The sequence below is a fragment of the Geosmithia morbida genome (genome assembly GCF_012550715.1).
Source record: "Geosmithia morbida isolate 1262 chromosome Unknown scaffold_1, whole genome shotgun sequence".
In the NCBI taxonomy this organism is placed as follows: Eukaryota; Fungi; Ascomycota; class Sordariomycetes; order Hypocreales; family Bionectriaceae; genus Geosmithia; species Geosmithia morbida.
The window spans coordinates 1,281,675-1,309,287 of NW_023336188.1; the positions used below are offsets into that span (position 1 = coordinate 1,281,675).

The following is a 27,613-nucleotide window of genomic DNA, read 5'->3' on the forward strand; positions in this document are numbered from 1 at the left end:
ATATTCTGCCCTCCATGACCGACCCTGTCTCGTTCTTGAATATCAACGGGTGCTTTTCTCTCTCTCCTTTTTTTTTTCAACGAGCCTCTCGCTCCAAAATAATAGGATGGGAAAGAAGAAGAAATTTTTGACAAGATGACCCGCCTACAAGGCCATATCCCCGGGATTCTCACCTTCGAACCCTATCCTCGTCAACTTCGCCAGCCTAGCTTTCTCCCTCGTCCTGTCCTCCGCCTTCTTCTCCTCAGCCAGCCTCTTGACCTCCTTGACATCGGCGCGCTCGTAACCGGGCGGCGCGTCGTCGTCCCGGTCAAGGTCAATCTCCCCCAGGAGAAGGACGTTCTCGCCCCTTACGAGGAACACGCCGTGCGGGATGTCGGCAAAGTACCCAAGGGGTAGACCGTCGCTGGGGTCGGGGTTGGGTCGAGGGACAAATATGCGTTCTGTTGTTGATTGGAGGACGAGGTTTGCTGTGCTTTCGTGTCAGTCCAGTCATTTGATATACCCTTTCCCCGCCATCGTCTGTCAGAGGTATATATATAAGAAAGAAAACCCACCGAACTGATCCCAGCTTCGAAGTACGCCAATCAATTTCCTCCCGTCGCGAAGAGAAAGCATCAGCTTTTCTATTTGGTTCGTGTGTCTTCCAGTCAGTTATCTATCCTCTCTTCGACTATGCCTCCCACCCCCCCACCCCCCCTTCCTTCTTTGCTAGGAAGAGCCACCCACTATCTGTCAGATCAAGCAACTGCGCTGCCGTGGTAAACATTTGCGGGGGGAGCTGCGCCGGCGGACCCCCCGCGTCTAAGCTCGGATTTTCCATTTTCTCCTTCTTTTTCTTCTTGTGTGTGCCTCTTTCGATCCTTCTTTCGATACTTGGTTTCTCGATAACCGTTTCTGTCAAATACGCGCTTCCTTCTCCGCGGCCGTCCCGTCGTCGTCGTGTCGTGCGTGTCGTGTGGGATGACGGACGGATCGCCAAGCGTCCCGTTTACAGAAGAGTACGAAAGTACAGAGGGTACGGGCTTATCGATAATACTGCTATGCACGTGATTTACTATCGCCTTGCCTTTTTCTGTTGTAATACGGAGTACAAGTCTCGAGTATGAGGGGGAGAAGTGGTAGCGTCAGTGACCGGGATGTGGGGCGGTCAATCCCAAGGGACAGGGACCCAGCATGCCAGTACGAAACGATGGAGAAGAGGGGGAGGAAAAAAAAAGGAAAAAAAAAGAAGAAAAAAAGGGCTCTCTGATAGAGGGGCATTTCGAGGCGGGGCATCAACACGACGCAGTCCTTCAACTTTAATTTCACTTGGAGTCCATAGTGTTTCTACTCGTATAAATTCCTGGAATTGTTTACTATTGCGATCATGCTCGTAACTGTTCGTTTCTCAGTCCTTGATTGTTGGATGGCTACGACTACGTTCTGTCCTGTTGAGCATGTGATATCTGACGCCGTCATATCTCGACGCTTGACAGAAACCGGCCATACATGTTCAACTGGACAGATAGATCGCCTACAGCCGACCTTGCAATATCGCATTAGTTCGGGACAAATGCATCAACCCTGTCCTTTTTATTCTTCCTCCCCGGGCTATACCATGGTGTTTGAAAGCCCTTAGTAACAAGTTCATCGAGCAATGTCCCAACCCAAGATTCTTCCGATGCTTCTAGAATAGAAAAAGAAAAGAAGATGAACAAAAACACAATGATGAACCCTCTCTATCAATGTTTGTTGCCGCCTAGTAACGCCTCGTGTAGATGCAAAGGGTATTGTACCCCAGTCAACTTTTGAAGAGTATAGGAAGGGTGAAATGAAGCATTCTGCTTCCAGTGACCGTCCCACCATGTGACCTTCTCCCAGCGCTGTACCTGAAGACGGTAATTAAATCATAGCAGAAACGTTGAGTCTCGAGCCGAAGTCACGCCAGGCGCATAGGCGGGAAAGTCATCTTCCTTTTCTTCTTTTTTTCTTCCCGCTCCTCCTCCTTATTTTGGGCTTCTTGGGAAAAGGGGGGAAGGTAGATTGTTGTGATAGGAGGCAGCCAGAGACGTGGTAGACAAGAGGTGTGGCACAAGGTGGAAAATCACTAGCACCGTCATAGACGGTTGAGTGTAGACCTCTCGAGTGCTTCTTGGAGCTCGGGCCGAGACTCTAGAGCCTGGACGGCCTCGGAGTAGGTAAACCACTTGCGCTCACGCTTATGCCTCTCAGGCCATTCACTGAACTCTTCCAGTACTGTGGCCTGGTAGAAGTAGTATCTGGCCCGTTCCTTGCTGCTCTTGGGAGGACGCTTCTCCTCAATTTCATCGAGGGTGTAGTCGATTTTGATCGTGATGCCACCCTCCTCCCAGGCTTCCCGGGTGGCGGCACCCTCGCATGTCTCATCCGTCTCCCACCCACCCTTGGGAAGGACCCAGCCCTTGCGGCGAGTCGATTGGATCAGGAGGACGTAGTTGAGGTCGGGGGTTACGGGGACGACTCCGGCGACGAGACGTTCGCCAGCTTTGTTGTAACCTGCAATGCAGAAAGAAAGACAGGGCAGAAGAACCAGGTTAGTTTTCCTCTAACGATTTGCCGGGGGTCTCATTGATATTTCTCCAAGCTCGGTTTATTTCTTCCCCTGCCGTGGGTAGATGAGTGTATGAGGTAGGCGTCTTGTACAAGCGCAACAAGAAGAACGAGGCCGAGTGCGCGATGTAGAGACAGGGATATGGAGAACCAGGTAAAGCAATAGGCCAAGGCGCATGTGTCAAAACTCACGTTGATTGCTCCGTCCAGTCCTGGAGGTCATGGAACGACTGCTCGAGCCATTGTCCTTTGACCCAGACATGATAAGGCGGTCAGAGGGGCCAACTGGGCAGTGTCGTGTGCCACCTTTGCAACGTGGAAGACTGCCGGAACCTCGGGGTGTGCCTTTCGTTCTCCTGTCACACAGACAAGTGCTGCCAGCCGGGCGTGATGGATCCGACAGCGCTGGCTCAAGAAGCCGAAGACGGTGTATGGTTGCTTCTGCGGGCGCAGCAAATTTTAGCGGGAGACAAGATCGAGTTTCTTCTCAAAGCCGGAAGGTTGCGACGCGGGGCGGCGGCGTGCTAGGATCGATCAGAGTGCCATAGCGACGAGAAAATTGGGGGGGGGGGAGGGGGAACGTCAAGACCGAATATGGGAGAAGAGGGTGAAATGATGAAAAATAAAAAGTGCAAAGAAGGTTTTCAAGCCAGTCTTTCCTTCCTTCTTTGATTTCTGCTGGGCGACAACAGAAGCCCAGGCGCGCAATGGCAGCCTCACGAGGAGGGGAGAAGAAAAAGAATGGACGGGACGTTTTTCCAGGGTGAGGACCGAGAGGTTTTGCGGCAGCCACAAGCTTTGGCTTCGGGGGCTGCCGGAGGGGAATAGAGAGAGGGACAGGGAGGGGTGCTCCGACTTGTTCACAGAGTAGAAAGGCAAGGGCAGGAGCGGGACCAAATGGCCCTAGAGTCCAAGAGGCGATCGGAGAAAGAGTAATATGGCCGACGAGAGAGAAGGGGGGGCGTGTATTGTAGAGTAGGTATGAGTACTCGTACAGACTATTACCACTCAAGAGTATATGTGCATGTGTGTGCGGGTGTACTTGTCGGTGGAGATGGGAGCAAAGGTGGGAGAGCGATTTGGAATTCTGGGTCCGCGCCGCCCGGCGCAGCGGATACGCTCACAATCTGACAGGGATAAAAGGGTAAAAGAAAAGGAAAGGAGAGGTTATGTGGTCCGTGGATGCCAGATTTGTTGTTAGATCCGTCTTGCTGATTACCTGATGCTATTACCCACGAGTGCTAAGTGAAGGTCTGCTCTGGAGGGTGAGAGCACCTCCAAGCCAACTTTTTTTCTCTAATAAAAAAGTGAGGAAAAAAAGCATATGCACCGTGAACACACTTGGAGGGGTCCTGGGGAGGGGCAAATCGACGTAATACTACCGAATATACGAGTACTAGCAGTCGATAAATAGCTTGGTCATAGTAGTGAAGGTGGGGCGTCACCAGGAGAGAGTCACTATCATACTGCTGCTAATACTCTGTGCTCCGTACTCACGAAGTATCAGCACTCAAACTCAGCACACACTAATAAGAGTTTGGGAGCAAAACGCCGCAGTAACAAGGTACGTCTAATGAGCACTGTAATGGTCAAAACTCTGTTAGCCAAACAAAATAGAAAGGTGTTCACGCGATCAGTTTAACCGCTGCTTGAATCAAGGCTTTGCCTTGCTCGGGCACGAGGAGTACCGGTGTTTGCGGCCACTCGTACGAGTACTCGTACGTCACAATGGTATTCTGCCGTCGGCGAGCACTGGTATTCTGAAATATGGCTAGAGTCGAGAACTGATGCTTTCGAAGGGTGGGGACGGGTGTGTGGCCAGGGTCCAGCCGAGGGGTCGCATGCTCAAGGAAAAGCATCAATATTGTCATTTTTTTGTTCTCTGCTCTCTGTTCACTATTCTGGACGTGGTGCTGGAGCAAGCGATCAGGCCATTCCGCATTGGCCGCATTGTGAGGAAGCATCGAGTCACGAATAGTGACAGCGTCCGAGCAGGCCGGATTGCTACTGATCTTGCAGGGACCAGTACTCTCGTACCCAAGAGACTATGGCGATCTGTGGGTGTTGCTCTGCATTGGGAAGAGGGGGCCAGGAAGCTGCTACTGACCCGTCCGCCCCAATATTCCGTGGCGACGAGCCCGTTCTGTCTGCTCTGCCTGCGCTCCTTGGTGTAGTGATGCCTTGGCCAACACCCACAGCCAGGCTTTTCTTCTTTGCTGCGTAGAGTCCAAGCTCTGGGCTCAACTGTAGCACGTACTAGACGAGACGGGCTGCCATCGCTGCAACTCAGTAGGACCAGTGGTAGGTGGATGCTCGTAGAAGATGCACAGCGTCATGCCAGATGGCCAAAGGAAACTTGTAAAGCAGTAATTTACCGTGGTAATAGTTTGCATATCCATCTCGGAATAGACTGAGTTCAGGGAGGAGGCGCATCCTCGGTGAGATGACTACCACAGACAGTTCTGCTACTATGATAGGAAAGAGAATACAGCGAGTACGTGATGATGCATCGTCTCCAGTGCCTCTCAGACAACCCCGTAGGTGAGATAAGCATCTGAGGAAGGCACATTACGATGCGCCTTCCAAATAACACACGAAACGATAGTCTGTTTTCTACGGATTTTGGCAGGTGGCAAGGCGAGACTAGAGCTTGCCATTCGTGGCTGCTTAGTTGGTCCCGCACAATGATGGCAGATGCAAGCCTGTGACGTCGCCCAGGTCACCTAGCACGACTCTGGTAAGGAAGGAAAGAGCACATGTGAAGACGTTGTTATCGCCCGATACTCCATACCCTAGGCTCCAGGCTCCAGGCTCTCTCCTCTCTACGTCTCGCCGTCATCATCCACGCCACTGTGGATCGTAAGTAGGAACCATCACATCGGAGCTTCAAATTCGCCATGATTGTTGCCTTTCTTGTCCTTGTCCTCGCCATCGCTTATCATCAACGGCGGGGCAACTAATACAGTTATGGCTATTACCACCCACCGCCAGTGAATACTAAGAACTGCCAGTCAACTGCCTAATAAATCCTGCAAATCCCTGTCCTGCCCTGCCCTGCGTCTTACCTGTGCATTGCTTTACTTGTACTTGTTGGGCCACAACCCTCCTACGCGGCTACGCCCAAGGCCTAGAAGCTGGCACCAGCTGGTTCTTAGCGGTCATTTTGTTTTTCATCTTTCTTCATTCCTTTTGCAGCTCTAAACAGTAGATCTTTCTTACCATCCTACCTTGATACTACCGCCTACCATAGCGTACGAGGAAGAGCTCTTTCATCGAGGGCGGCGCCCCGCTTGCTCCCTCACCATCAACTGACTTCAAAAAAAAAAAAAAGACAGCCAAATCCATACAGATCCAAAACTCTCCACTGCATACTGACTACCGCCTCTTTCGTTACCGTCTGGCTCGCCTTGGTCCCTCATACCTCCAACCCTTTCTCATTCTTACTCCGCCGTCCAGCCCCAAGCCTCTGGGGTTCTCCCTTGACCGCAAAAGACGTGCAAAAGGAGGATATAGAGCTCAGTCAGAAAGCCAAAAGAAGACATCAGTCCTACCATGGATCCCCACGGCACACAACAGATTGTTGGCTCCGTTGCCGACTACGAATATATTTCCCCGATAGGTAAGCCGGTTTCTCCAACTTGTTTTCATGATACTCGCAAATCCAGACTATCAAAACACAATGTCCCATCGGCCCAGGTCATTTCCTGAGCCACCCCCCCCCCCCCCCCCCCTCTCGGCCAACAAGGCCAACACAACACCTTTCTAGACCAAGCCCACCTCGCTGCCCCTCCTCTTCTCTAGGACTCTTTCCCTCTCTTTGAAACTTGTTGTACCCCTCCCCTCCCCTCCCTCCTCTTCGAATTCCCCACCACACACTTTCTCCGGTCTCTGCCTCTCGCACGTGTCTTGGAGATATCCTGCCGTTGGCTGAAGTTCCATCATTCGACTGTCCTACACCACATCTTGTTAGGACACTCGTTTTATATCTCTTCATCTTTTTTACTCGCAATCCTTCCCTGTCTGTCCCACCGTAATCCCTACCTCATTTCAAACTAGTTTACCACCTCCTACACACCCACCTATCATGACAGCAGGAATACATACCACTGTCGAAACCACATACTCCTACATACTTCCACACAAAACATCCCTGGGATGTACGGATCGGTCCATCAAGCGGGCTGTCCATGTAGATGGGAACCCGTGACGATGCTGTGTCATTATATCCATCCATCAAAGCCTCTGCCACTAAAACTACTTTCGTCTCAGAGTGTGGGATGCTTGCACAGCCCCGGGGGACATGCCCACGTTGGCTGATCATGGCATATCTATGCCTTTTCTTCTGTCATGCTTCCTGCCATATTGCCTGCCGACGCGACTATCGTAGAATGGATACCTGATGCTGACCATTCCCCTTTCCCAGGTTATTCGAATTCATCTAAATGTGGCTACTGCGGTGCTCGAGGGAACAGTCAGTCAAAACGTATATTACCTCTGACACAGCATCTCTCTCCCTCTTTCTCCCCACCCCTGCCCTGCTCATTCCCCCCTTTGACCCTGTTTAATTCATATACGGGGCGGAGTTGACGGAAAAGAGCGTCATCCTCTTTCGTCGCCTCGCACAAGACGTCCTGCGATCTTCATCACACATGATTGTCAGCCGATACGTGCTGCCATTTCTTTTCGACGTAAGACTAACAGCTCGCCGCGTATGGGGGTCCAGGCTTTTCGTATTACGCGAGTGCAACCTCTCTGAGTCCCAAGTTCTATCAGCAGCTACTCGACCGTTGCTGGAGGCGCTCGGGCAAGCTTCTCTACCGGCCGGACCAGAGGAGGTCATGCTGCCCCCACTACACGATCCGGCTTGATTCATACGAGTTCAAGCCTTCGAGGACGCAGCGTCAGACGGCCAACCGCTTCAACAAGTTTGTCATCGGACAAGACTACGCTAGCGAGGCTGCGCGCCTCCATCCCAGGACCAAGGAAGAGTCGAGGAAGCGCAATAATGACTTTGTCCTTTCCGAACGCATCCACGAGGCCGAATACTCGAATCTAAAGACTCCTCCCGAGCCCGCCCATAAACTAGTCATTACGCTCGAGGAGGACAACTTTACCGAAGAAAAGTTCCAGGTCTACGACAACTACCAAGCTCGAGTCCACCATGAGGCACCCGAGGATAGGTCTCGGCGGTCCTTTAGTCGCTTCCTCTGTAGCTCCCCCCTGAGGCGCCAGACCATGATCGGACCGGATGGCAAGCAGCGTCGTCTTGGCTCGTACCACCAGTGCTACCGCCTCGACGGTAAGCTAGCTGCCGTTGGAGTCCTCGACCTACTCCCCGATTGTGTAAGCTCTGTCTACTTCTTCTACGACGAGAGCATCCATGCATACATGCCGGGAAAGCTCGGGGCTCTGCACGAGATCTCGCTGGCGTACGAGGACGGCTACCGTTGGTGGTACCCAGGCTTCTACATCCACAACTGCCCCAAGATGAGGTACAAGATTGACTATGCCCCGCAGTACATCCTGGACCCAGAGACCTTGCACTGGGACCCCTTGGACCAAGCTGTTCTCAACCTCCTGGATGAAAAGCCCTTCGTCAGCCTATACATCGAGAGGCATAAGACGCTGGCCAATGAAGCAGCGGGAGGGCACCCCTCAACTAGCAAGACTGCCAAATTGAACGGTTCGGGCGACGAGGTCTCGACGGATGGACAGTCTGTACCCCCTGATAGCAGCAACACTAAGGGAGACAACAAGGAAGACGAAGACGGCGACGACGACGACGATCACTCGCTTTTCCGCTCCAAGATGCCCGGGCTCCCTTCTATGAGCTACATGCAGAGCCTTGATCTCAACCACATTGCCCTGAAGAGAATGAGGACCGGTCCGTTGTACGAGACTTCGAACCTCGTGGGCTGGGACTCGAGCTCCATTAGCAAGTGGCCGAGTATCAAGGCTGGTGTGGCTGAGTTGGTTGCTGCTCTGGGGACTGACTGTGTGGATGTTCTGTGTCTTGACTTGACCCGTGGAGGAGACTGAGGCTGGGTATGATATGTTGCTAGAATCGATGTAATCAGCGCATTGGCTCATCTGCGATTTTTTTGGATGTTAGTTGATAAATGTGCGGTCTCATAATGACATGAGTATGAGTGATGGTCGTGATGGTGATATGTTACAGATATTCTGACACGACAGCGCTATAACATTAAATGCTGAGTAGAACTCTGGAGCCATTTTTCTCTGCCAAGACGTACAGCTCTAAATGATAAATGCCGTATCGCCGGAAAGAGAGAGAGAGAGAGAAAGAGCAGCGTAGACGCTGAAAGGTTGTGAAGACCGAGATGCAGGGTATTTTTTTCTCCTGTGTTCTCCGGCATATTTCTGAGCTCGGAGTGCCCCACGCAATGGACCCCACATTGAATTGAGACTTGCCAGAAATCTGCAAACCTCACATCGCCAGTGCAAGCATCTACCGTCAACATTTTGAAACGAAGAATCCACGAGCGTCGACACTCATACATGCCCCAAAAGATACAGCTGTCGCGTAATCTTACCCGAAAACTCCGATCGAAAGCTCCCCGAGGGGGCAAGACCAAATCAAGGGGACTCTTGCAAAGAATGACTCAAGGCCGAGAAAGCAAATAATAGAAGAACAGAAAAAGAAGAAGAGAAAAAACCGTCACAATGTCACAACAAACCCTCCTCTCCCCAGCAGAGTTATCCTACCTCCACTCCTCCCTCTCTCTACAGCCCCCGATCCGACCTGATGGGCGATCATCAACGCAGTTCCGCCCCCTGACGGCCGAGACGGGTATCCTCCCGGGTACAAACGGTAGCGCGAGGGTGTGCTTCTCGGACGGGACCGAAGCGATTGTCGGAGTCAAAGCGGAGATTGAGCGCACCACGCAGGTGGCTGCTGCTGGGGAGGATTATAAGGAGAAGGAAGGCCAAGGAGAGAAGAGCAACGGACCCCGGAGCAACTGGGTGGAAATGGCAATTGAGATTCCTGGGCTGAGAGACGACGATGCCGGGACGGTGTTTCTCGGCGAAATGCTGAGGGAGGCGCTGCTTGGTGATGGGGAGTTTGGCAGACGGCTCGAGATCAATTCGAGGTTCCACTGGCGTTTATACCTTGACGTGAGTTTTCGTCCCTCTTGTTCTCGCTCCGATCGTGGGTGTCCTGCCCGACAAAAAAAAGACTGGTACAGAAAGGAAGATGAAAGATAGGAAGCTAACTGGGAGATTAAAAAAAAAAACAGATCCTCCTCATCTCCCCACCCCTCTCATACCCCCTACCCCTCCTCTCCCTAACAACACATCTCGCCCTCCTCGCGACACGACTCCCCCGCCTCAAGTCCGAGGGTGACGAGGATCCCATGTTCGACGACGACTGGGAGTCCTCGGTGTTCCTGTGCTCGCGTGACGGGGTGTCGCGCCCGCCCATCACGCTTCTCGTGATTGCCGTACGAGACAATATAATATTCGACCCGTCGGCCGAGGAGTTGGCTGTTGCCGAGTCTGCTCTTGCCGTTTCTGTCGCCGAGGTTGCCAAGCCCGAGCATAGGCAGCAGAGCGACATGGACGTGGATAGCAGCATCAGCAGCAGCAGCAGGAGACAGCTTCGTCTTGTGTCGATCAGGATGATTGACCCTCCCTCCAGGTTGACACCGCCGGGCGTGCCCAACGCTACGAACACGGCTACTACGGGGGGGGCTCAGCAGGGCCAGAGCTGCATAGAGGGAGTGTGGAAGGCGCCGCTCGGTGGGACCAAGTTCGCCGTCATGGACGGGATAATACAAGCTGTTCTGGAGAAGGGTGGTGTGGCGGATGAGGTGCTAGATGGACTGGAAGGGGTTGAGCTGTCGTGATGTGTGGAGACAAGTACATGATATAAAAAAAAAGAGGATATCCATGAGCCTTTGAAGTTGAATCATTTTACAGTAGTTTTAATATGCGTCTCTATATGATACATGAGGGCGGGGCCTTGAGAGTAATAGCAGTACATCTTAGAAGATGCCCAAAATCTTGTTGCGCTTCTTGGGCTCCTCCTTGGGCTCCTCCTTGGTTGAGAAGGACTCTGGCACTTGTCGACCCAGCACCTCGGCCTCGACCTGCTCCACTGTCTTGCCGTCGTCACCCTTTCCAAAGACCATGGTGACGGGATCTTTTGTCTCAATGCCGTGGACTTTCATGTAGTACCTCCTCTTGGCGACATCGTTCTGCTGCGCGAGGCGGTGCTCGTAGGCCTTGATGCCCTTGTCCTGTTCGTGCAGGATGATGACCTTTTTCCACGCGGCGAGGAACTCGAGCGGGTGGCTCCACAGGCTCGATATTGGGGGTAAGAGGTCCTTGAAGGGCGAATTGGAGGCGTAGTTCATGAAAAAGGTGAAGATGCTAAGGGAGAAGAGGGTGCCCTGTGTGTGCGTCAGAAACGATTCGGTTTCCCCTGTTTCGTTCTTTCTTTCTTTCCATTCGTCATACCATTGTTATGCAGACGTGTAGGAGACGGCTGTGCCAGAAGAAATGCTGCCACGTGCCTTCTGGCGCCATAAGACCGGGATAGTTTCGTTGCTTTTGAGCTGCCAGCTCCTCCGGCGACAGCTCAGCGGCGTAGTGTCGAGGTATGGTCTTGCGCTTGAGACGCGACCCGTGAGACGGGGGGTTGAACCTTGTCGGCTTCTCGAGGACGATCGGTCTGCTTTCACCGCCGCCGCTGCTGCTCGAAGCAAATCGGAGGGCTAGGAGCTGCTTGCGTCCTCGTCCGTGCTGGGGAGTCGTCGCCAGGCCACGGACAGCTGCCCCCCGCCACAGAGAAGTCTGTAGGGGGAGGAGGAAGCGGGGAATGACGATCTGAGTGGCCATCTCGTGTGTGGTTGGTACAATCTTTTGGGAATTGGTCTGGGCGAATAGTCATGGGATGGCGGGTCAAACACCACGCATCATGGCCAGCATTATCGACATCATCAATAATTCATCGTCACGCGTGGCCGAATGCTTTGCGTATTGTGACTGTCGGGGTTGGCTGATACATTACATAATCCGACGGTCGAGCGGATGAGTAATACCGACCTTTCACCGACGAGGCCCCGGAATCAGCCAGTCTGGCGAGCGGGAGCAATCCGAATTCTCCCGTGGCTAACGGGGCAAAAAGTTTTCTGTAATGCTCGGCACCTGATTGGCCAAGAGGCGCGGTTCAGCCACCTTGTGGCTGTGGACAAAGGGGAGTTTGAGCCTCGACCCATGCGGTCATGATTTTCCTTATTTTGCTCGGGTTCGTTCGCTTTTTTCCCTCCCTATTTCTTTCCTTCCTTCCTCTCCTTCCAACACACACTTCTTTTCTCTTCCCAACCAAAACAATCAATTATCCTAATATATCCAAAAAGGACTTCTCTTTCCTTTTTTGGATCTCCTTCCGCTTCAAGCACACCTTTAATTCTTTTTTCAATACCTCTCTCTCTCACAAACCCCCGACACAATGGCTGGTAAGTTGTCCTTGCTGACATCCCTGCCCGGTGACCACCTTACGCGCGCCACAACATTCTTTCTCCCTCCCCCCGAGCTTGATGAGAGCCGACATTCTTGATATCCCTCGAGAGCACCGTCTGTGGCCTTGCGCAAATCGGCCGGTGCGGATTTCCTTCCCCCATTCACGACGTATGCAATTGGCGATGACCCTGCGGCCAAGTTCCATTGGCTGGGGGGTGGCCTGCGTGATTTTCGATTCGTAAACATGTCCGTTTCGAAACTTGTCAATCACGGCATCGTCGGGGCATGCTCAGTACACTCAAGTCAAATGCACCTAAGACACAAGCTATTCAGCTCTCTCAATGCTCGAAAAGGGGAGGACGGAAAAAAACGAAAGACAATTGCGCCTTTTCGCAAGACAGCCTCAACCTCTTGAGAAGACGAATCCTGTTGCTGACCAAAACATCAAACGATAGGCGGCGACGTTAAGAAGGGTGCCAACCTCTTCAAGACCCGCTGTGCTCAGTGCCACACCCTCGAGAAGGGCGGCCCTCACAAGATTGGCCCCAACCTGTACGGCCTCTTCGGCCGCAAGACAGGTTCCGCCGAGGGCTACGCCTACACCGACGCCAACAAGCAGGCCGGCATCACCTGGGACGACGACACCCTCTTCGCCTACCTCGAGAACCCCAAGAAGTACCTCCCCGGTACCAAGATGGCTTTCGGTGGTCTCAAGAAGGCTAAGGACAGGACGGACCTGATTGCGTATGTCTACCTCTTTGTTTTTTTCCGCTCTTCCCCTTTCTTTGTCATCTGTTCAACCTCACTTCTGCATCCTCTTGCTGACCCAATTCCTGTTGCAGCCACCTCAAGAGCGCTACCAAATAAACGCTCATCGCGGCTTTTCTTGTAACGATTATATTACTCATGTCACAACCAAGACTCCACCACACCACCACCACCACCACCACTTAAAAAATGTTTTCGATAGACGGGGGGATTATGGGCGAATTCTTCACTGTACTTTTATAGACGACGGTTTATTGTTTTTATGACTTTCGCCGTGCCCTTGTAATACATTTTCTACACCACTCACATTTGTCTTAATGATACCAATTGTTTCCACACTTATTTCTCTGCCTCATTCGCGGCATATGCGTCGTACGCCGCGAAAGAGTAGGAAAAAAATGACGACTCTCCATAAAAGATAATGCAATGGCATCATGCAATTTGATTGGCCAGTCACATCAGCCTTCGTCTTCAGTATGAGGCGAGAGCAGCAATGGAAGACATCATAGACGTAGAAACTCCCACAGGATCCAAACATTTTTTTTTGCTTTTTCTCTTTCTTTTTGCTCCTCTCTTCCTATATGACCATATCGCTCGTAGTACGATGTGATCGAATTCCCCCCCTTCTGCCCGCCTGACCGCTCACAAATGAGTAAAGACCACAATACTATTGGCGACGCCGGGTTTGGTGGGCGGTCTATGGAAATTCTGGGCCCATCGGGGGCAACCAGAGAGAGAAGCCCTTTTGTCATTTCACGCATCAACTACGGAGTGTTTCATTTATTGCTACTACGTATTGCGGCTCCCGTACTCGTCGTATTCCGTATTTACTAGTAGCGAGGTGGGCCACCAAAGCACAGACGAAAAACCCCTCAGAGGTCAGGTCACAGGAGGTGAAAGGGATGCCGGTTATTATAAAATATTAGTCAGTATGTAGACTGCATGAAGAATCTCTTGATACTAATCATACAAATGATTTTCCTCACAAACACTCAAAAAAAAAAAAAACGTCTCAGTGCTCATAGCGCCGAGGATGCGACATCCCCAATCGTTCTCTTTGGGGATGTTCGTCCCCCACTGACTAGTAGAGGAGGGCCTCTGCCACGCTTGTAATAAGAGCTCTACTAGTATTTCATGTATTATGAATGATAACCTCAAGAGCAACCGTAACAGCCACATACTACCAAAAAAAATAGTTTAGATGTGCGTATACCAGTACGTGAGGACCATGACGGCTGCATCCACTGTAAGAGAGCAGGTGCAAGACTCTATACGAGGATCACTTGTTCTCACCTTCTATACCGTTCTTGTGGCGGGCTCCTGTATAGCAGCGTGGCAGAAGTGTCCCCCTGCCTCCTCTGCTACTTCTATTTCTCCTTGTCGTTTTCATTGCTCCTGAGATGGCTCTCTGTCTGGCCATCGTTGTCTGCAGGTGTCGTGTCGGGTCTCAGGACTGTCAGGTCACATAGAGATTGAGGTCAGCAAAGTCCTTTGCAATGGTTGTAAATACTGCTGCTGCTAGAACTTCTACTTCTTGCTCTGTCTACGCCCCTTTCCCTTTTCGTTCCTCATCTCAGCTTCCAGCTCCCTATATGAGGCCGGGTCATCGACACTGCAGTACGTAGTGGCCAGTGCATCGTCCCAGTCATGGTCGTCCACCTCGGCAACAGTCTTTTTGCCTTCCATCCACCTGTTCAACCCGATCTGTATCGCTTTGATACGAAGACCGTCTAGGTCAGCACCGCTGAAGTCTTTGCATCGTGGATCTCTCGCAACACGTTCTAAACGGGAAATCTCGTCCGAGGAGGAATTGGGACGCGAGTTGAGGAAAAGCGTCTTCAAGATATCGACGCGCTCATCTTCGGTGGGGAGATCGAGGAAGAGGCGGACGCTGAGGCGACCCGGTCGCATCATGGCGGGGTCAATCATGTCAGGACGGTTGGTGGTACCAATGACGTAGACGCCCGACCTGTCTCGTACACCATCCAGTTCGGCCAAAAGGGCGTTCACGACGCGGACGCCGGCATCAGACGACGTACCGGTGCGTCGGGGTACCAGAGAGTCCATTTCGTCGAAAAAGAGGATGCAGGGCGCTGAGGAGCGTGCACGCTGGAACAGCTCCCGCACGCCCCGCTCCGACTCACCGACGTACTTGTTGAGGAGTTCTGGTCCACTGATGAGGATAAAGCTGGCCTGGGCATCGTTGGCCACAGCCTGTGCCACCAACGTCTTTCCGCAACCTGGGGGACCCCATAGTATGACGCCGGAAGGGCGGTTGAGACCCCAGCCTGCATAAATATCGGGTGTCTTTATGGGTCCAATAATCGAAGTGTTAAGCTGTTTGCGCACTTCGGCCAGACCACCCACCTGCTTCCAGCTGACCTTGGGTATCTCAGTGAAACCCTCGTTTCTCAGCAGTGGTACGTAATCCTTCATGGCTTCTTGTATGTGCTCGAATGTCAGGATAGCGTTCTTGTCGGTACCAGGCCTCTCCATGTCCTGGTTGTCCCCATCACCTTTGGCTGCTCGCCTTTGTTGCACGGCCCAGATCCTTGGTGCCACCTGGGCCCTGCCAATGAGAGCCTTTATATCCATACCGACGTAACCGTGCGTCATCTTAGCAAGTTCTGCAAAGTCTATGTCGGTAGATATATTCATGCCCTCAGTGAGAACCCTGAAGATGTCTTCCCGGGCTGCCAGGCCAGGAACATCGACGTTGATTATATTGTTGAAGCAGCCACTATACAGTGTTTCGATGTGAACGTTGGCCAGATTGGTCGTCGTTCCAACCACAAGCACACCTATGTGTGGTGGAAGTTGGTCCAACATTTTCTGCCTTTCTTTCTCAAAGTAGCGGATGACCTTCAAGTGATCGGCATGGTGCGCTGTGTCTTTCGATGCACCCATGCAGTCGTGTGCATTTTCAATGAAGATGATGCAAGGGGCGAGCCGCATAGCCTCATCCATGGCTTCCATGACTGACTTCTCCATACGTTCAGAATCTTGTAGACAATCGGCCATCGACACAATGGGGACCTGAAGCTTGGCAGCCACTGACCGCACCAAAGATCTCTTTCCCACACCCATGGGGCCTGAAAGAAGAATTCCCTGATCTCGATTCCATCCCGGGTCCTGAGGAACCAAACTGATGGACATGAGGTCGAAAAGCCTCTCATAAGTCTCCTTGATACCACCCAATCGCACTTCTGAGATAGTAGGACGGCTGACCTCATGACCATTTGGCTTGGCGGTTTTCTTCTTCTTGGACACCTTCTCAATTGTTGCCGAGATATTGTTTGTGGTAGTTTCCGTCTTTTCGATTGTTGTGTGTGCGTTCGGTGCACCGTTACCGTTGGTGGTAGCTGAGTCTGGCGGGAGTTCGTTACTGCTAGCAGTAGTGTCTGGGGGTCCATCGTGGTCGCTCCTTCCCTCCCCGTCGCCTTCTATGCGTCGCTTTTTTGGTTGCCGCCCGCCCGAGTCGAGAGGTATCGTGGATGGCTCTTTCCTTTCGGTATGCCAGTGTTTCGTCATCTGTCGGTTGAGAAGAAAGCGCTCGTCCTCGGTCTTTTTGGGAAGCATCCGAGCCTCAGCTTCTTCGATAGCGGCGTCGGAATCATCCGAGTCTCGTAGTTCCTCTTTGCGAAATTCGAGAACGCGGTAAATCGAGTCCTCGAGAGGTTTCTTCTTTTGTCGTCGCAAGTGCGAATTTGAGGACTGGATGGCGTCGTACACCTTGCCGATTGTGTTGAAGCTGCCCTCATCCGCACCTTCTAATTTTTTTAGGACAGCGTAGACATCGCGGTCCAGACCTTGTCTCAGAGTTGGTCCTGCCATGGTGCGGCCTTTTCTTTGTTTTCTCGAGAGCAAGAACCTACTATAAGTCGCTGTACTATGTTGACACACTTGCCTTGGCCGAGATTTCCCTATCCCACGGCGGAGAGGAGGGTACTAAAATCCACGGCGGAACATGATCGGAGGTGAGAAAAAAAAAAGCCAGAGGTAGAGCACCACTTTGGTAGAGCGTCATACTGGAGGGGCCCACGTGGGTGCTTATCGATACTTAGCCTCTGAGCGATGACGGAACAAGGTCAACACTTGTACCCACCGACCGAGTAGCAGAAGTCTACGAAGCCCCCCCCCCCCCCCGTCATACTCTCTTTCTACAACATCTAATACCAGAAGACTACGATAGCGGCTTGCAGCGAGAAAACCGGCGGGATTTGATCCCGCGCAGACCACCATGGGCGCCAATTCGAGCAAGGTCACGGCTCAGGACAAGTAGGATGAACCCCTCCCCCAGCCCCCCCTCTCGGACTGTTGATACCGACGACCCTTATGTGCTTGACCTGGAGAAAGATGCAAGGCGCTGATTACCGACGACAACAATCCGTAACAGAGCCATCCTCGACATGAAGACGCAACGCGACAAGCTACACCAGTACCAGAAGCGCATCACGATGTTAACGGACAAGGAGACGGAGATTGCGCGACAGATGCTGGCCAAAGGCGACAAGCGACGGGCGCTGCTGGCGCTGCGACGGAAGAAGTTTCAGGAGTCGTTGCTGGCCAAGACGGACGCACAACTCGAACAGCTCGAGAAGTTGACGTCTAATGTCGAGTTTGCCCTGATACAGAAGGATGTCGTCTACGGGCTGCAACAGGGTACAAGCGTGCTCAAGGAGATACACGCCGAGATGGGCGGCATTGAGCATGTCGAGAAGTTGATGGGCGATACGGCTGATGCTATTGCATACCAAAAGGTAAACGCGTCGCAAAGTATATGGAAAATAGGAGGAAAGAGGACATTTCTTCTCTCTATCTCCTCGTCACAATTTCCAGCTCCTCCCCCCTTGTCTCACACAGCACACATGCTGACACCACCACAGGAAGTCAGCGAGATGCTTGGTGGACGCATATCCAGCCAGGATGAGGACGATGTCGAAGACGAGCTCGAGGCCCTGGAGAGGGAGATGGCACCGGCCAAGAAGGAGACACAACTGCCAACGGTCCCGAACGCCAACCTGCCCCTACCGGGGCGACCGCAGCAAGAGCAGCAACAACAATCCGCGCGCGAGGACAGCGAGCAAGCCATATTGGCGGCTTGAAACTTGAAATCATGCTCCCAGGATAATACCGCGACCATGTTTGTTTTTCATGAACTGTTTATAGATTTATTTTACGATACATTAGGCATTCAGAACGCATGTACACATTATATACACATGTGGGTTAGCAAGGGGGAATGGCGTCGTCTTGGGAACTACTATATATTCGTTTGATTTCTCTTCTTTTCTATTACTTGGCTCTTTCCGTATCTCTCCCTATCCACACCGTCTCACTGTCCTCTATCGCCGTATCTCGCTAGAAGTTTCCTCATGATGGACATGGCACCACTACGGTACCCGCCACCAAAGATGGCAAAATGGTTCAAGTGATGGTATCTGCCAAGACGCACACACACAAGTCGTCAGCCTCTTTTGGCTCAGGCGGTATAAGAATGAGGTTCACTCACAGTTCATATAACAGCACGCGATCAGCCCACTCGTCCTTCGGTTCGGCCTTGGGGACCAGTTTTTCATACTCGCTCCAGAAGCTTCTTCCAAACCCGCCAAACATATTCATGATGCCCAGCTCGTACTCGGAGTGACCGTACACGGCTGACGGATCAAACACGACCTCCTCGCGCCCGCCCACACCACCTACGATCCCCCTCCCGTGGTTCCCATTCCACAGGTCCCCATGGATAATGACGGGCTTCATACCCTTCACGCGGCCGTGGCCGATGAGTCGCGGGACGACTTCGGACGCCGTCCTCTCCACCACACGACCGAACTCGTCGTCCGTGCCGTGGTTCCTCATGGCAGCACGGCTAGCGCTGAGCAGGCGATTCTCAGCGTAAAAGTCCGCCCACGACTCGGTGAACGAGTTGTCCTGCGGCGTCTCCCCGCAGCACGTGGTCACGGGAAAGCCGTACATGGGCTTGTCGTAGCCCTCCGGTATGGGCGCCGGTGTGGTGTGCAGCCTTGCTAGCTTAGAAGCCAGAGACTCACCCGAGCCCGAGTCCGAGCCGTCGGATGCCGAGGGACCGGACATGTCGATGAAGTCGGTGGCGAGAAAGTGCTCGCCGCGCGAAGATGTCATGGGCCCGTGGGCATACGATTTGGGGCACAACGTAGGCACGGCGTCATGGATGGCATTCAGAGAGGCGTGCTCCCCGCGAAACATGACTTCTGCACGCACACCACTGCCAGTCTTGACGAAGTAGCTTGACGGGCGTGAGCTGTCGGATGGCGTTGTGCTGATTCGGAAAGAGGATGCGAAGCCCGAGCCGCCGTGGAGGGAGATCTTGGTGCGGGAGGGATCCAAGCCCAGGGCTGAGATGATGGCGGGGTCTACGGACATGATGGTGTTTCTGGAGGTGTATTGTTGTCGTTGTAATTTTTATAGAGTTGTACGCATCATGGATGCGACATTACTTCATGGACATGACATTGAATACTGTTCAATGCCAAGATTGAGATTTTAGAAAAAAAATTGTAAGAGTTGATGTGACGGTGACTATCAACATGCATGTGACGTCAACCAAGTGACACTTTGACACATGGAACTTTCATGAACTCACTCACTCACTCACTTTATGGATGATTCATTTCAAAGGTGGCGTTTGGACTATATTTCAAGAGGGGGAGGGCGGGTATCTATATGCGAAAGATGTAATAAGAAACAAGACGAAAAAAAAAACGAAAAAGTATGTCCAACAATTAATTCTCTGTTCATCCACGATCATGCTAAAAGAGTGACCAAAAAAAGCTCAAGATGTGATAGCAGCGAGCGGGCTTAGTTTCCGAACGGAACCCAAGGACCCACAACTCCGGGATCAACCCGAGATTCCGGAACAGAGAAGCCCGACAGGGGAGGAGGAGAATATTATGGAAGGAGGAATTGAGAAGTCGTCGAGTAGATAGGAAAATAATTATGACAATCTTGTTTCCATCGGGGGAGTGATGTAGTGTCGATGTGTTGTAAAGACGTGTGTATCCCGGTCATAGTTTGATGATGAGGCGCATCGTGTTTCTCTGCTTTTTTTTTTTTTTTTTTTTTGCTCGCGTGCTCTTTCACTTAACATTTATTGTTCTCGATGTGCTTGACCGTGGTACCGGAGGTTCGGATGGAAGCTGCGTCGCTTCCAGAGTAGATGCTGCTGTTGCTGCTGGACGTGGCATTGGTAGTCTGGTACCAGGCGGCGGGCATCTGGACGCCAGGGTTGTAGAAGCAGTCACCGCAAGGGCAAGCCGACACTCCAGTTGGAGGAGGAGCAGGAGTGCAGTGACGGCGGAACCAGTTGGGGCGGTCTGAAGGCATTTTGGGCGTTTGTTGTTGTTGTTGTTGTTGTTGTTGTGTCTGTCGTCTTGTTCGTTCCTTTCTTTCTTTTTCGGTTGTTGATTGATATCGGAAAACTCTTGGCTTTCGTGAATGGATATATGTGTATGCTTTGAATGGATCAAGAAGTAGGGGGAAGATGAAAACAGCGATGAGAGACAGGTCAAGCTCAACTTATATACAGACCTGGCCTCCTGAGATGAATCAAACACGGGGGGACCGTGTGTGTGTGTGTGTTGCCGTGGGCCGCAATATCCGTCAGACCCGTCCCGGCGCGATGGTGGCATATTGTTGTTTTGTGCAAGGCAGGGCGAGGAGAGGAAAGGATTAATAATTATGGAGATGCAAAGGACGGAAACTAGATGGTTCTACTGGGAGACACGAATTCTTACGAGTGGTCGAGGGACTGATACTCCGTCTTGAATTCTTCCCGCGCCCAGTTATTACCGGGGCTATCCATACTTATACAGCCTCGTCACTCTCATGATTCTCGACGACCATCCATTGTCAACTCTTATGGGGGGGGGAAGGAGAAGAAAAGACACCGTCTACAAAGCCCTGTCGTCTCTTTGAAACAAGCTTCTTTTCATCTCCTTCTTCTTTCTCCGTCCCCCAGTATTGGTGGATATATATCCACGGGGAGGGCCTCTCGAACAGACGAATGGTGGAAGCCACGCGTCTGCTCCTTCTCTTCTTTTCGTCTTTCTTCCTTGTCCCTTTCTAGAACGAAAACTGGATTTCTTTCTTCCAGAAGTCGGAGAGATGCTGAGATGTGATGTGGCAAAGACACTAGTACCTTGAAAGACTTGTGTGTCCCGTAGTTGTTGCCGCGCAAAGCCGCAGCACCCGCCAGACGGACCAATACAAGGTCGAGATTAAGGCCTGTATTGCCGGCTGCATTGCCGACGACCCAGCGAGATATGTCCGCAGTTGAGGTTGTGGGTCATTTGGCTTTCCTGGCTTGTACCGTGATACCAGCGCGTCATGTCCTGTAATAATATTACTTTGCTTATTGTCTGTCTGTTCCAGATCCATCATTCCTTCCATTGGATCAGAATCGTTACGGTCATTGACGCGGCCCGCAATAACCGGTCTCGCCGTTTCCCGCGGCCGCCCTCCTCCGCCGTCGCCGCAGTCTCCGTCCCGGATTCCGGTCTAATAAGTCATACAGTTACTGCATCCACAGTCAAAGCACCTTCCTGTTTCTTATTTTCCCGTCCTGTGAGTATAGTTGCAATGGGGGGAAAAAAAGACACATTTAATTTCTTTTCATTTTCTTGTCATGATGCTAGCTAATAGACAGCCATGTCTAGGAGCCGCCACAGCACGATAAGAACACACCACGCACCGAGTCTAAGTACAGAAATTTGAGAGAGGGGACAAGGGGATGCAAAAAGACAGATGAAAAAAACACAAGGGTCTAATAATAGCCAGTTATCCATCATGGCCCTCCCTCCCCGCCGTTGGTCCTAATCTGTAGAGGACGTAAAAACAAATATTACATGTTGTCGGTTCATATCTACCGTTGTACTTAGATGCCCAGGCTGAACTCGACGCCAACGTCAATGTCACGAGCTACAGGACAAAATCAGTTACTGAAACCTAGAGTTTGGAAGGAATGAAAGTATCATGCAGAGTATCGTGGGAGTGGAGAGGGATGGGTCAGGGACCGGGGCGTACGCAGTGTGATGGGGATGGAGAGGGGGGATGGGAAGACATACCGAGCTTGACCATCTTGGACAGCTGGACAGCCTTCTCAGAGGCGCTCTGGAGGTCATCGATGGAGAAGATCTTCATGCCCGACTCGTTGATGAGCCTGTGGGCCTCGTCGACGTTGGTGCCCTGGAGACGAGCAATGATGGGGATCTTGAGGTTGAGGGCCTCGGCGGTCTGGATGAGACCCATGGCAATGTGGTCGCAGCGGACGATGCCGCCGAAGATGTTGACAAAGATGGCGGAGACCTTGGGGTCCGAGGTGATGAGCTCGAAGGCCTCCTTGATGGCGGCGGGAGTGGCACCACCGCCAACGTCGAGGAAGTTGGCGGGCTGGCCACCGTTCAGCTTGATGATATCCATGGTGGCCATGGCCAGGCCGGCACCGTTGACGAGGCAGCCAATGTCACCGTCGAGCTTGATGAAGTTGAGACCCGACTCGGCGGCGCGGACCTCGTCGGCGTCCTCCTGGGACGTGTCGCGCAGGGAGAAGATCTCCTTCTGGCGGAAGTCGGCGTTGTCGTCGAAGCCGAGCTTGGCGTCCATGCAGAGGACCTGGTGGTCAGACGTCTCGGACAGGGGGTTGATCTCAATCTGCGTAGCGTCCTTCTCGAGGAAGATCTTGTAGAGGCGCTGGATGGTGTCCTTGGCGTCCTCGATGCACTGCTCCGAGAAGCCGAGCTTAGTGGAGATTTCGCGAGCCATCTCGTCGGTGACACCGGTGTTGATGTCGATGTAGGTGGTGTTGATGGCATCGGGGTTCTCCTTGGCCACCGTCTCAATGTCCATGCCGCCCTGCGACGAGGAGACGATGACGGGGCGCTGGGTGGCACGGTCCATCAGGATGGCAAGGTAGAACTCGCGGCGTGCGAACTTGCGCTCGCAAATGTAGACGCTGTTGCACAGACGGCCGCCAGCACCCGTCTGCTTGGTGATGAGCTTGTGGCCAATCATCTGCTCGGCGAACATCTCGGCCTCGGTGGGCGAGTAGATGACGCGGACACCACCCTTAAGGCCGTTGTCGAACGAACCCTTTCCACGGCCACCGGCCAGGACTTGGGCCTTGATCACGAGGTCCTCGTTGCCGATCTCCTGAGCGACCTTCCTGGCCTCGGCGGCGGACTTGGCTACAGCACCCTTGGGGACACCGACTCCATACTGTTCTCACACAAGCTCGTCAGCCATTGAATTGGGCTCCGTGATATTCGATATTCGAGTTATATATATTATATGTGTAGAAAAATATCCTGGGTCTGATTGCTTCTTTACCTGTCTCATGAGGTCGTGCGAGAGGTACTCGTGGATGCTGAGGAAACGCTTCTGCTGAGCAGCGCCGGGAAAGCGGGCAGCAGGGGCGAGCTAGAATTATGAGAGAAGCATTGTCAGAAACATGTCCGATATTTTATATGGTCGATAGAAACATCATTCCATGGGGGGGGGAGGGGGAGGGGGACTCAAGTAGGGGGAAAAAACAGCTCGAATTAAAGAAAAAAGAAAGGGAAATTTTCAGGGAAGAGGACTGCACTTATTTACCTTGGTGGCGTTGAACGCCGTCGCCAACGAGCGGCTGGAGCCAAACTTGAACATTATGACTGTGTGAAGAGGCTCGTCACTAGGAACGAGCTTGAATAGAAAGAGGGTATGAGGAGGGGAGAGGGAACGGTGAAGTTCAAGATGGTAGTAAAGAAGGGGTAATGGTTGTATAGAGAAAGACGCGCAAAATGACGAAGGTTAGTTACGGAGTACCGACACGAAGCTATCAGCAGCTGACCCACCCGACGAATCACGAGCCATTACACGCTCCTTGAACCAGCACGGGCCCATCATCGGCTTCCGAGATTCGCCGGTGCCGGGTTGTGGTACTCCTACGAGGGCTCTTACGGTAAATTGTTATTCCGTCGTCCATCGGAGATGTCGCATATCTTTCTCCTTCTTCCTCGGCAACCCAAAAAGGCGCTTGTCATCATCTGTCCGTCCAACCGATCTTACAAGGCGAAGAGGGGCAATGGAGCTCTCGAAAACGACCTCTGGTCCGAGAAGGCCTGCATGAGACCTCCCCTCGTCTACGATGGCATCGGTCAAAAAAGGGGTCCCTCTCTCTCCCTCTGTCGTCTGTCTCATCGCATCTCCCTGACATGAAAGAATTATGTGGGCTACCCCCCCTGGCTGATGGCCCCACTGCCAGTTCATTTTGATCCTCTGGATGAGGCTCTTTCTTCTCTCCTGTTACCCACCGCTATTAATACCACCGAGTCCTATCCGACACCGGCACCGAGATATTTATCAGATAAACTACCGTCCGGGAGGATATTGGATGGTGGAGCAGGATTGTGTCCGTTTTGAACCGTGAAACACGCAACTTGTCCCGTTGAGATGCAGCCGTTGACGTCGTTTTGATCTCAGAGCTGGTCTGGGTATTGAATGTCATTTAGGCGGTCCTGTCTGATGATGTAAAACGGGTCCGTATAGTAAGTATCACGGCGATGCATCTACGAGTACGGAGTACATTGCCGTAGTCTGTACGTCTTTCACTCCCACCGGTGCTGGCAACCATATGACAACTTGGCGGCCAGGTGACGATGACTTTGGCTGAATGCCATTACCGGCATCGCCACAATTGTAGGATATAGTAGCTTGTTGTCTACGTGATGTGCTGGGCGATTCTGCTGAGCATCGGATGGTTGCCGTCTTATATTCAGCATGCATCCTGTGTAGTTGGTGCTCGCAACATCACCTTGGTATTAGCGGCCAATAACCCCCTCAAGCATATATTGGTCACCTCGGCTCAACTCAGACACGCACACACACACATGCAGACCCCGCATAGGCTTTACCCCGTGGGGAAAGCTGTCTCGTGGGAGCAGTATGCTCCTCTTGGGAAGATGTAAGGTTTTGATGCTTCTCCATCTCTCCTCCTCGGCAATCTGATAGTCGGGTCTACTCAGGTGACTTGAATCCTGTACTCTGTATATCCGGCATCCATCATCTCGATACGCAACCGCTCATTCCTAAGTCAACATCTTCCTGTGTGCACCCGTTCGAGGCCATTTTCTCGCCACTGGCCATGACACGGACAGAGAATCTCGCCCGATGGGCCGCAGCTCTCCGCTACCATGACCTACCCGTCGAGGTCGTTGAGCGCACAAAGGACTTTTTCCTAGACTGGCTGGGCTGTGCCACTGCTGGGCGCAACCACGAAGCCGTGAGCGCAATGGCACGATTTTCAAGGCAGATGGGACCCTCCAGTGGGAAGAGTGAGCTTGTTGATGGATCTGGGAAACCTACGACGACAAGTCCCGTCTTCGCCAGCATGGTTAACGGGGCCTCGTCCCATGTCGTCGAGCAGGATGATTTGCACAACCGAAGTATCATGCACCCGGTATGCGCCAACAGCCACAGAGGACAGTTGATGGTGGTTCTAACCATGTCTTGTCCCTTCTACCATAGGCAACTGTCATATACCCTGCTGCGCTGGCCGTGGCCCAGGACATTGGAGCTGATGGCAAGGCCTTGATCACAGCTTGTGTCGTGGGTTACGAGGTTGGCTGCCGTGCTGGTGAGTACCTTGGTAAGAGTCACTACGAGGTGAGTAGGCAGACCTGTCAAGATTCGAGGAAGGTGGTAGTCAGCAGTAACGTCCCGGTGTCAGAAATTCCACACGACGGCAACAGGCGGCGTCTTGGGTGTAGCAGCCGCCACAGCTCACCTCTTGGGCCTCGACGCCGACGGGATGCTGTCGGCCATGGGGACGGCAGGCACACAGGCAGCTGGACTGTGGCAGTTCTTGGTCGACGCCACCCACTCCAAGCAGGTACACACGGCCAAGGCATGTTTCGATGGCATCTTTTCAGCATACTCTGCGCGTGACGGGCTCCTGGGTCCGCGTGACATTCTCGAGGGCCCTCGTGCCATGGGGGCGGCCCTAGTTCCGGGCGGGCAGACGACTCCCGAGGCAATCGATCGTCATCTAGGCGAGGAGTTCGCCATTCTGCGCTCCAGCTTCAAGTGGCACGCATCCTGCAGGCACACCCACCCGAGCGTAGACGCGCTGCTCAATCTCATGCACTCCCACAACGTCTCGTTTGATGAGATTGAGTCGGTCGTCGCGCGCACATACAGCGCCGCCTTTGGCGTTCTCGGGCTAAGCGGGCGCGGCGGCACGGTCCACCAGAGTAAGTTCAACATGGGGTTTGTGCTCGCCGTTGCCGCCAGGAATGGCCAGGCCATGATCACAGACTTCACCGAGGAGGCCCTGTGTGACCCGGCACTGCGGGCTTTTCAGGACCGCGTGACCATGGAGCTTGATGGCTTCATCGACAGCCAGTTTCCCGAGAAGTGGCAGGGCACCGTGGTTGTGACTTGCAAGTCTGGTGCTGTCTACATCGAGTCTGTTGAGTTTGCCAAGGGTGATCCGGAGTCTCCGTTGACTAGGTGAGATATCGGTCCTTGCCCGTTCTACCGACAACCATGGATGAAGGAGCCTAGAAGCGCTGCTGACTACCCGAATCCTCTCCCTCCTCCTCCTGTTAGACCCGAGCTCGAGACCAAGATGCATGCCTTGGCTAGGTATGGGGGCGTCACGGACACTGCCAAAGTAGACGTGACGATGCGGAGGGCATTCGACCTGGAGAATGAGGGGAACCTTGCAGGGTTCTGGTTTTGAAGTGTAATAGTATCCGCAACATGACATTGAATAATAACGATGCAAGTACTGCAATAACGTGCTTGTGCTTATACGAGAACGAGAGTGTATTCGTCCTACAGGCTACGAATGATTACATTTGTGGGGTAAACTGGGGTAATGTCGTAGAATACTACGAAGTACTCGTCTGTGATCCGTGTATCGTTCAAGACGTCTACCCTACCAATCTTATAATGTCAGTATCAGGACGAAGACTAACAGACGTCCTGGAGACGGAGGCGGGTACTCATTCATGCATACGGAAGCCCTGCTGGGAATGGAGAGTGAGGACACCGAAGAGCCATACTAGCTGACGATTCGAGTATGTATCACAACACGTAGATGAGCTTAGCAGGCGTCTCGCCAAGGTGAAAGAAAATGAGGGTTTGGCTGCCCCGGGCCACAAGGAGGATGATCATGCACAATTCGAATTTTCCTGCTAGCTGTATCTGTACATGTACTGATACTGAGTAGCTTTGCTAATATTGCTTTGTACATGTACGAGCAGTAGTTATATTAGCTGCGTTATCTGTACCAATACTTGGCAGTGCATCATAATTCCCTCCTTCAATTCTGTCCCTTACTCGTACAAGTTTACGTCCAACGGCTTCAATTAGTCAACCATTTGCAATTCCATTATATTTTATCCCGTAACAGAGAGTTCATATGCGTGTTATTACGAAAGACCGCGCAGCTTATCTCGAGTGCTCCACCACACAAAGACGCACGCGCCATGGTGAGAATCATGTAGGCCTCCGTCGAACCAATGGTTGAGGCTCACAAGATGGATGATGCCGCGCTCCACGCAGACTTCGAGAAGGTCTCGAAGTGGGGCAAGATCTTGGCAGAAAGCCTCGACATGGACTAAGGATCTCGTAGAACGCGCGTGGCGTTTCGGGCGCTCGGCGAGGGGGGGGGGAGGAGGGATGCAGTGTGCGCCCCAGTTCTGCGAGATGGGTAATTGGGAACTGATGGCTGGCTTCCTCCAAAGCACAAGAGACGGACCGGGCAGTT

The 27,613-nt window shown here is 52.6% G+C and overlaps 12 protein-coding genes across 12 annotated transcripts; 5 read left to right on the top strand and 7 right to left on the bottom strand.

Moving 5' to 3' along the window:
* Positions 1–144: 144 nt before the first annotated feature.
* On the bottom strand, positions 145–618 carry GMORB2_1139 (U6 snRNA-associated Sm-like protein LSm1; the record flags this gene model as incomplete). The annotated part of the gene is made up of 2 exons (XM_035463121.1): positions 145–470; positions 558–618. 2 exons carry the CDS (start codon positions 616–618, stop codon positions 145–147), a joined length of 387 nt encoding a protein of 128 aa, XP_035324545.1.
* Positions 619–2,098: 1,480 nt separating this feature from the next.
* Positions 2,099–2,833, bottom strand: GMORB2_1140 (diphosphoinositol-polyphosphate diphosphatase; the record flags this gene model as incomplete). The annotated part of the gene is made up of 2 exons (XM_035463122.1): positions 2,099–2,517; positions 2,764–2,833. 2 exons carry the CDS (start codon positions 2,831–2,833, stop codon positions 2,099–2,101), a joined length of 489 nt encoding a protein of 162 aa, XP_035324546.1.
* Positions 2,834–7,220: 4,387 nt separating this feature from the next.
* On the top strand, positions 7,221–8,610 carry GMORB2_1141 (arginyl-tRNA---protein transferase; the record flags this gene model as incomplete). The annotated part of the gene is made up of 2 exons (XM_035463123.1): positions 7,221–7,259; positions 7,348–8,610. The coding sequence occupies 2 exons, from the start codon at positions 7,221–7,223 to the stop codon at positions 8,608–8,610; spliced, it is 1,302 nt and encodes a 433-aa protein (XP_035324547.1).
* Positions 8,611–9,255: 645 nt separating this feature from the next.
* On the top strand, positions 9,256–10,439 carry GMORB2_1142 (exosome complex component RRP42; the record flags this gene model as incomplete). The annotated part of the gene is made up of 2 exons (XM_035463124.1): positions 9,256–9,708; positions 9,831–10,439. The coding sequence occupies 2 exons, from the start codon at positions 9,256–9,258 to the stop codon at positions 10,437–10,439; spliced, it is 1,062 nt and encodes a 353-aa protein (XP_035324548.1).
* Positions 10,440–10,577: 138 nt separating this feature from the next.
* Positions 10,578–11,433, bottom strand: GMORB2_1143 (Conserved hypothetical, protein; the record flags this gene model as incomplete). The annotated part of the gene is made up of 2 exons (XM_035463125.1): positions 10,578–10,985; positions 11,053–11,433. 2 exons carry the CDS (start codon positions 11,431–11,433, stop codon positions 10,578–10,580), a joined length of 789 nt encoding a protein of 262 aa, XP_035324549.1.
* A 613-nt stretch (positions 11,434–12,046) lies between these two features.
* On the top strand, positions 12,047–12,924 carry GMORB2_1144 (uncharacterized protein; the record flags this gene model as incomplete). Its single annotated transcript, XM_035463126.1, has 3 exons — positions 12,047–12,053; positions 12,513–12,801; positions 12,900–12,924. The coding sequence occupies 3 exons, from the start codon at positions 12,047–12,049 to the stop codon at positions 12,922–12,924; spliced, it is 321 nt and encodes a 106-aa protein (XP_035324550.1).
* Positions 12,925–14,352: 1,428 nt separating this feature from the next.
* Positions 14,353–16,659, bottom strand: GMORB2_1145 (ribosome biogenesis ATPase; the record flags this gene model as incomplete). Its single annotated transcript, XM_035463127.1, has 1 exon — positions 14,353–16,659. One exon carries the CDS (start codon positions 16,657–16,659, stop codon positions 14,353–14,355), a length of 2,307 nt encoding a protein of 768 aa, XP_035324551.1.
* Positions 16,660–17,065: 406 nt separating this feature from the next.
* On the top strand, positions 17,066–17,930 carry GMORB2_1146 (charged multivesicular body protein 6; the record flags this gene model as incomplete). The annotated part of the gene is made up of 3 exons (XM_035463128.1): positions 17,066–17,103; positions 17,222–17,585; positions 17,712–17,930. 3 exons carry the CDS (start codon positions 17,066–17,068, stop codon positions 17,928–17,930), a joined length of 621 nt encoding a protein of 206 aa, XP_035324552.1.
* A 236-nt stretch (positions 17,931–18,166) lies between these two features.
* Positions 18,167–19,227, bottom strand: GMORB2_1147 (Fructosamine-3-kinase; the record flags this gene model as incomplete). The annotated part of the gene is made up of 2 exons (XM_035463129.1): positions 18,167–18,266; positions 18,338–19,227. Coding segments are annotated over 2 exons (990 nt in total), but the record flags the coding sequence as incomplete, so codon positions are not given.
* Positions 19,228–19,944: 717 nt separating this feature from the next.
* GMORB2_1148 (uncharacterized protein) lies at positions 19,945–20,187 on the bottom strand (the record flags this gene model as incomplete). Its single annotated transcript, XM_035463130.1, has 1 exon — positions 19,945–20,187. The coding sequence occupies one exon, from the start codon at positions 20,185–20,187 to the stop codon at positions 19,945–19,947; it is 243 nt and encodes an 80-aa protein (XP_035324554.1).
* A 1,549-nt stretch (positions 20,188–21,736) lies between these two features.
* Positions 21,737–23,505, bottom strand: GMORB2_1149 (succinyl-CoA synthetase beta subunit; the record flags this gene model as incomplete). Its single annotated transcript, XM_035463131.1, has 4 exons — positions 21,737–21,780; positions 21,927–23,076; positions 23,188–23,277; positions 23,452–23,505. 4 exons carry the CDS (start codon positions 23,503–23,505, stop codon positions 21,737–21,739), a joined length of 1,338 nt encoding a protein of 445 aa, XP_035324555.1.
* Positions 23,506–24,982: 1,477 nt separating this feature from the next.
* GMORB2_1150 (2-methylcitrate dehydratase PrpD) lies at positions 24,983–26,581 on the top strand (the record flags this gene model as incomplete). The annotated part of the gene is made up of 4 exons (XM_035463132.1): positions 24,983–25,297; positions 25,366–25,503; positions 25,568–26,349; positions 26,449–26,581. 4 exons carry the CDS (start codon positions 24,983–24,985, stop codon positions 26,579–26,581), a joined length of 1,368 nt encoding a protein of 455 aa, XP_035324556.1.
* Between the last annotated feature and the right edge of the window lie 1,032 nt (positions 26,582–27,613).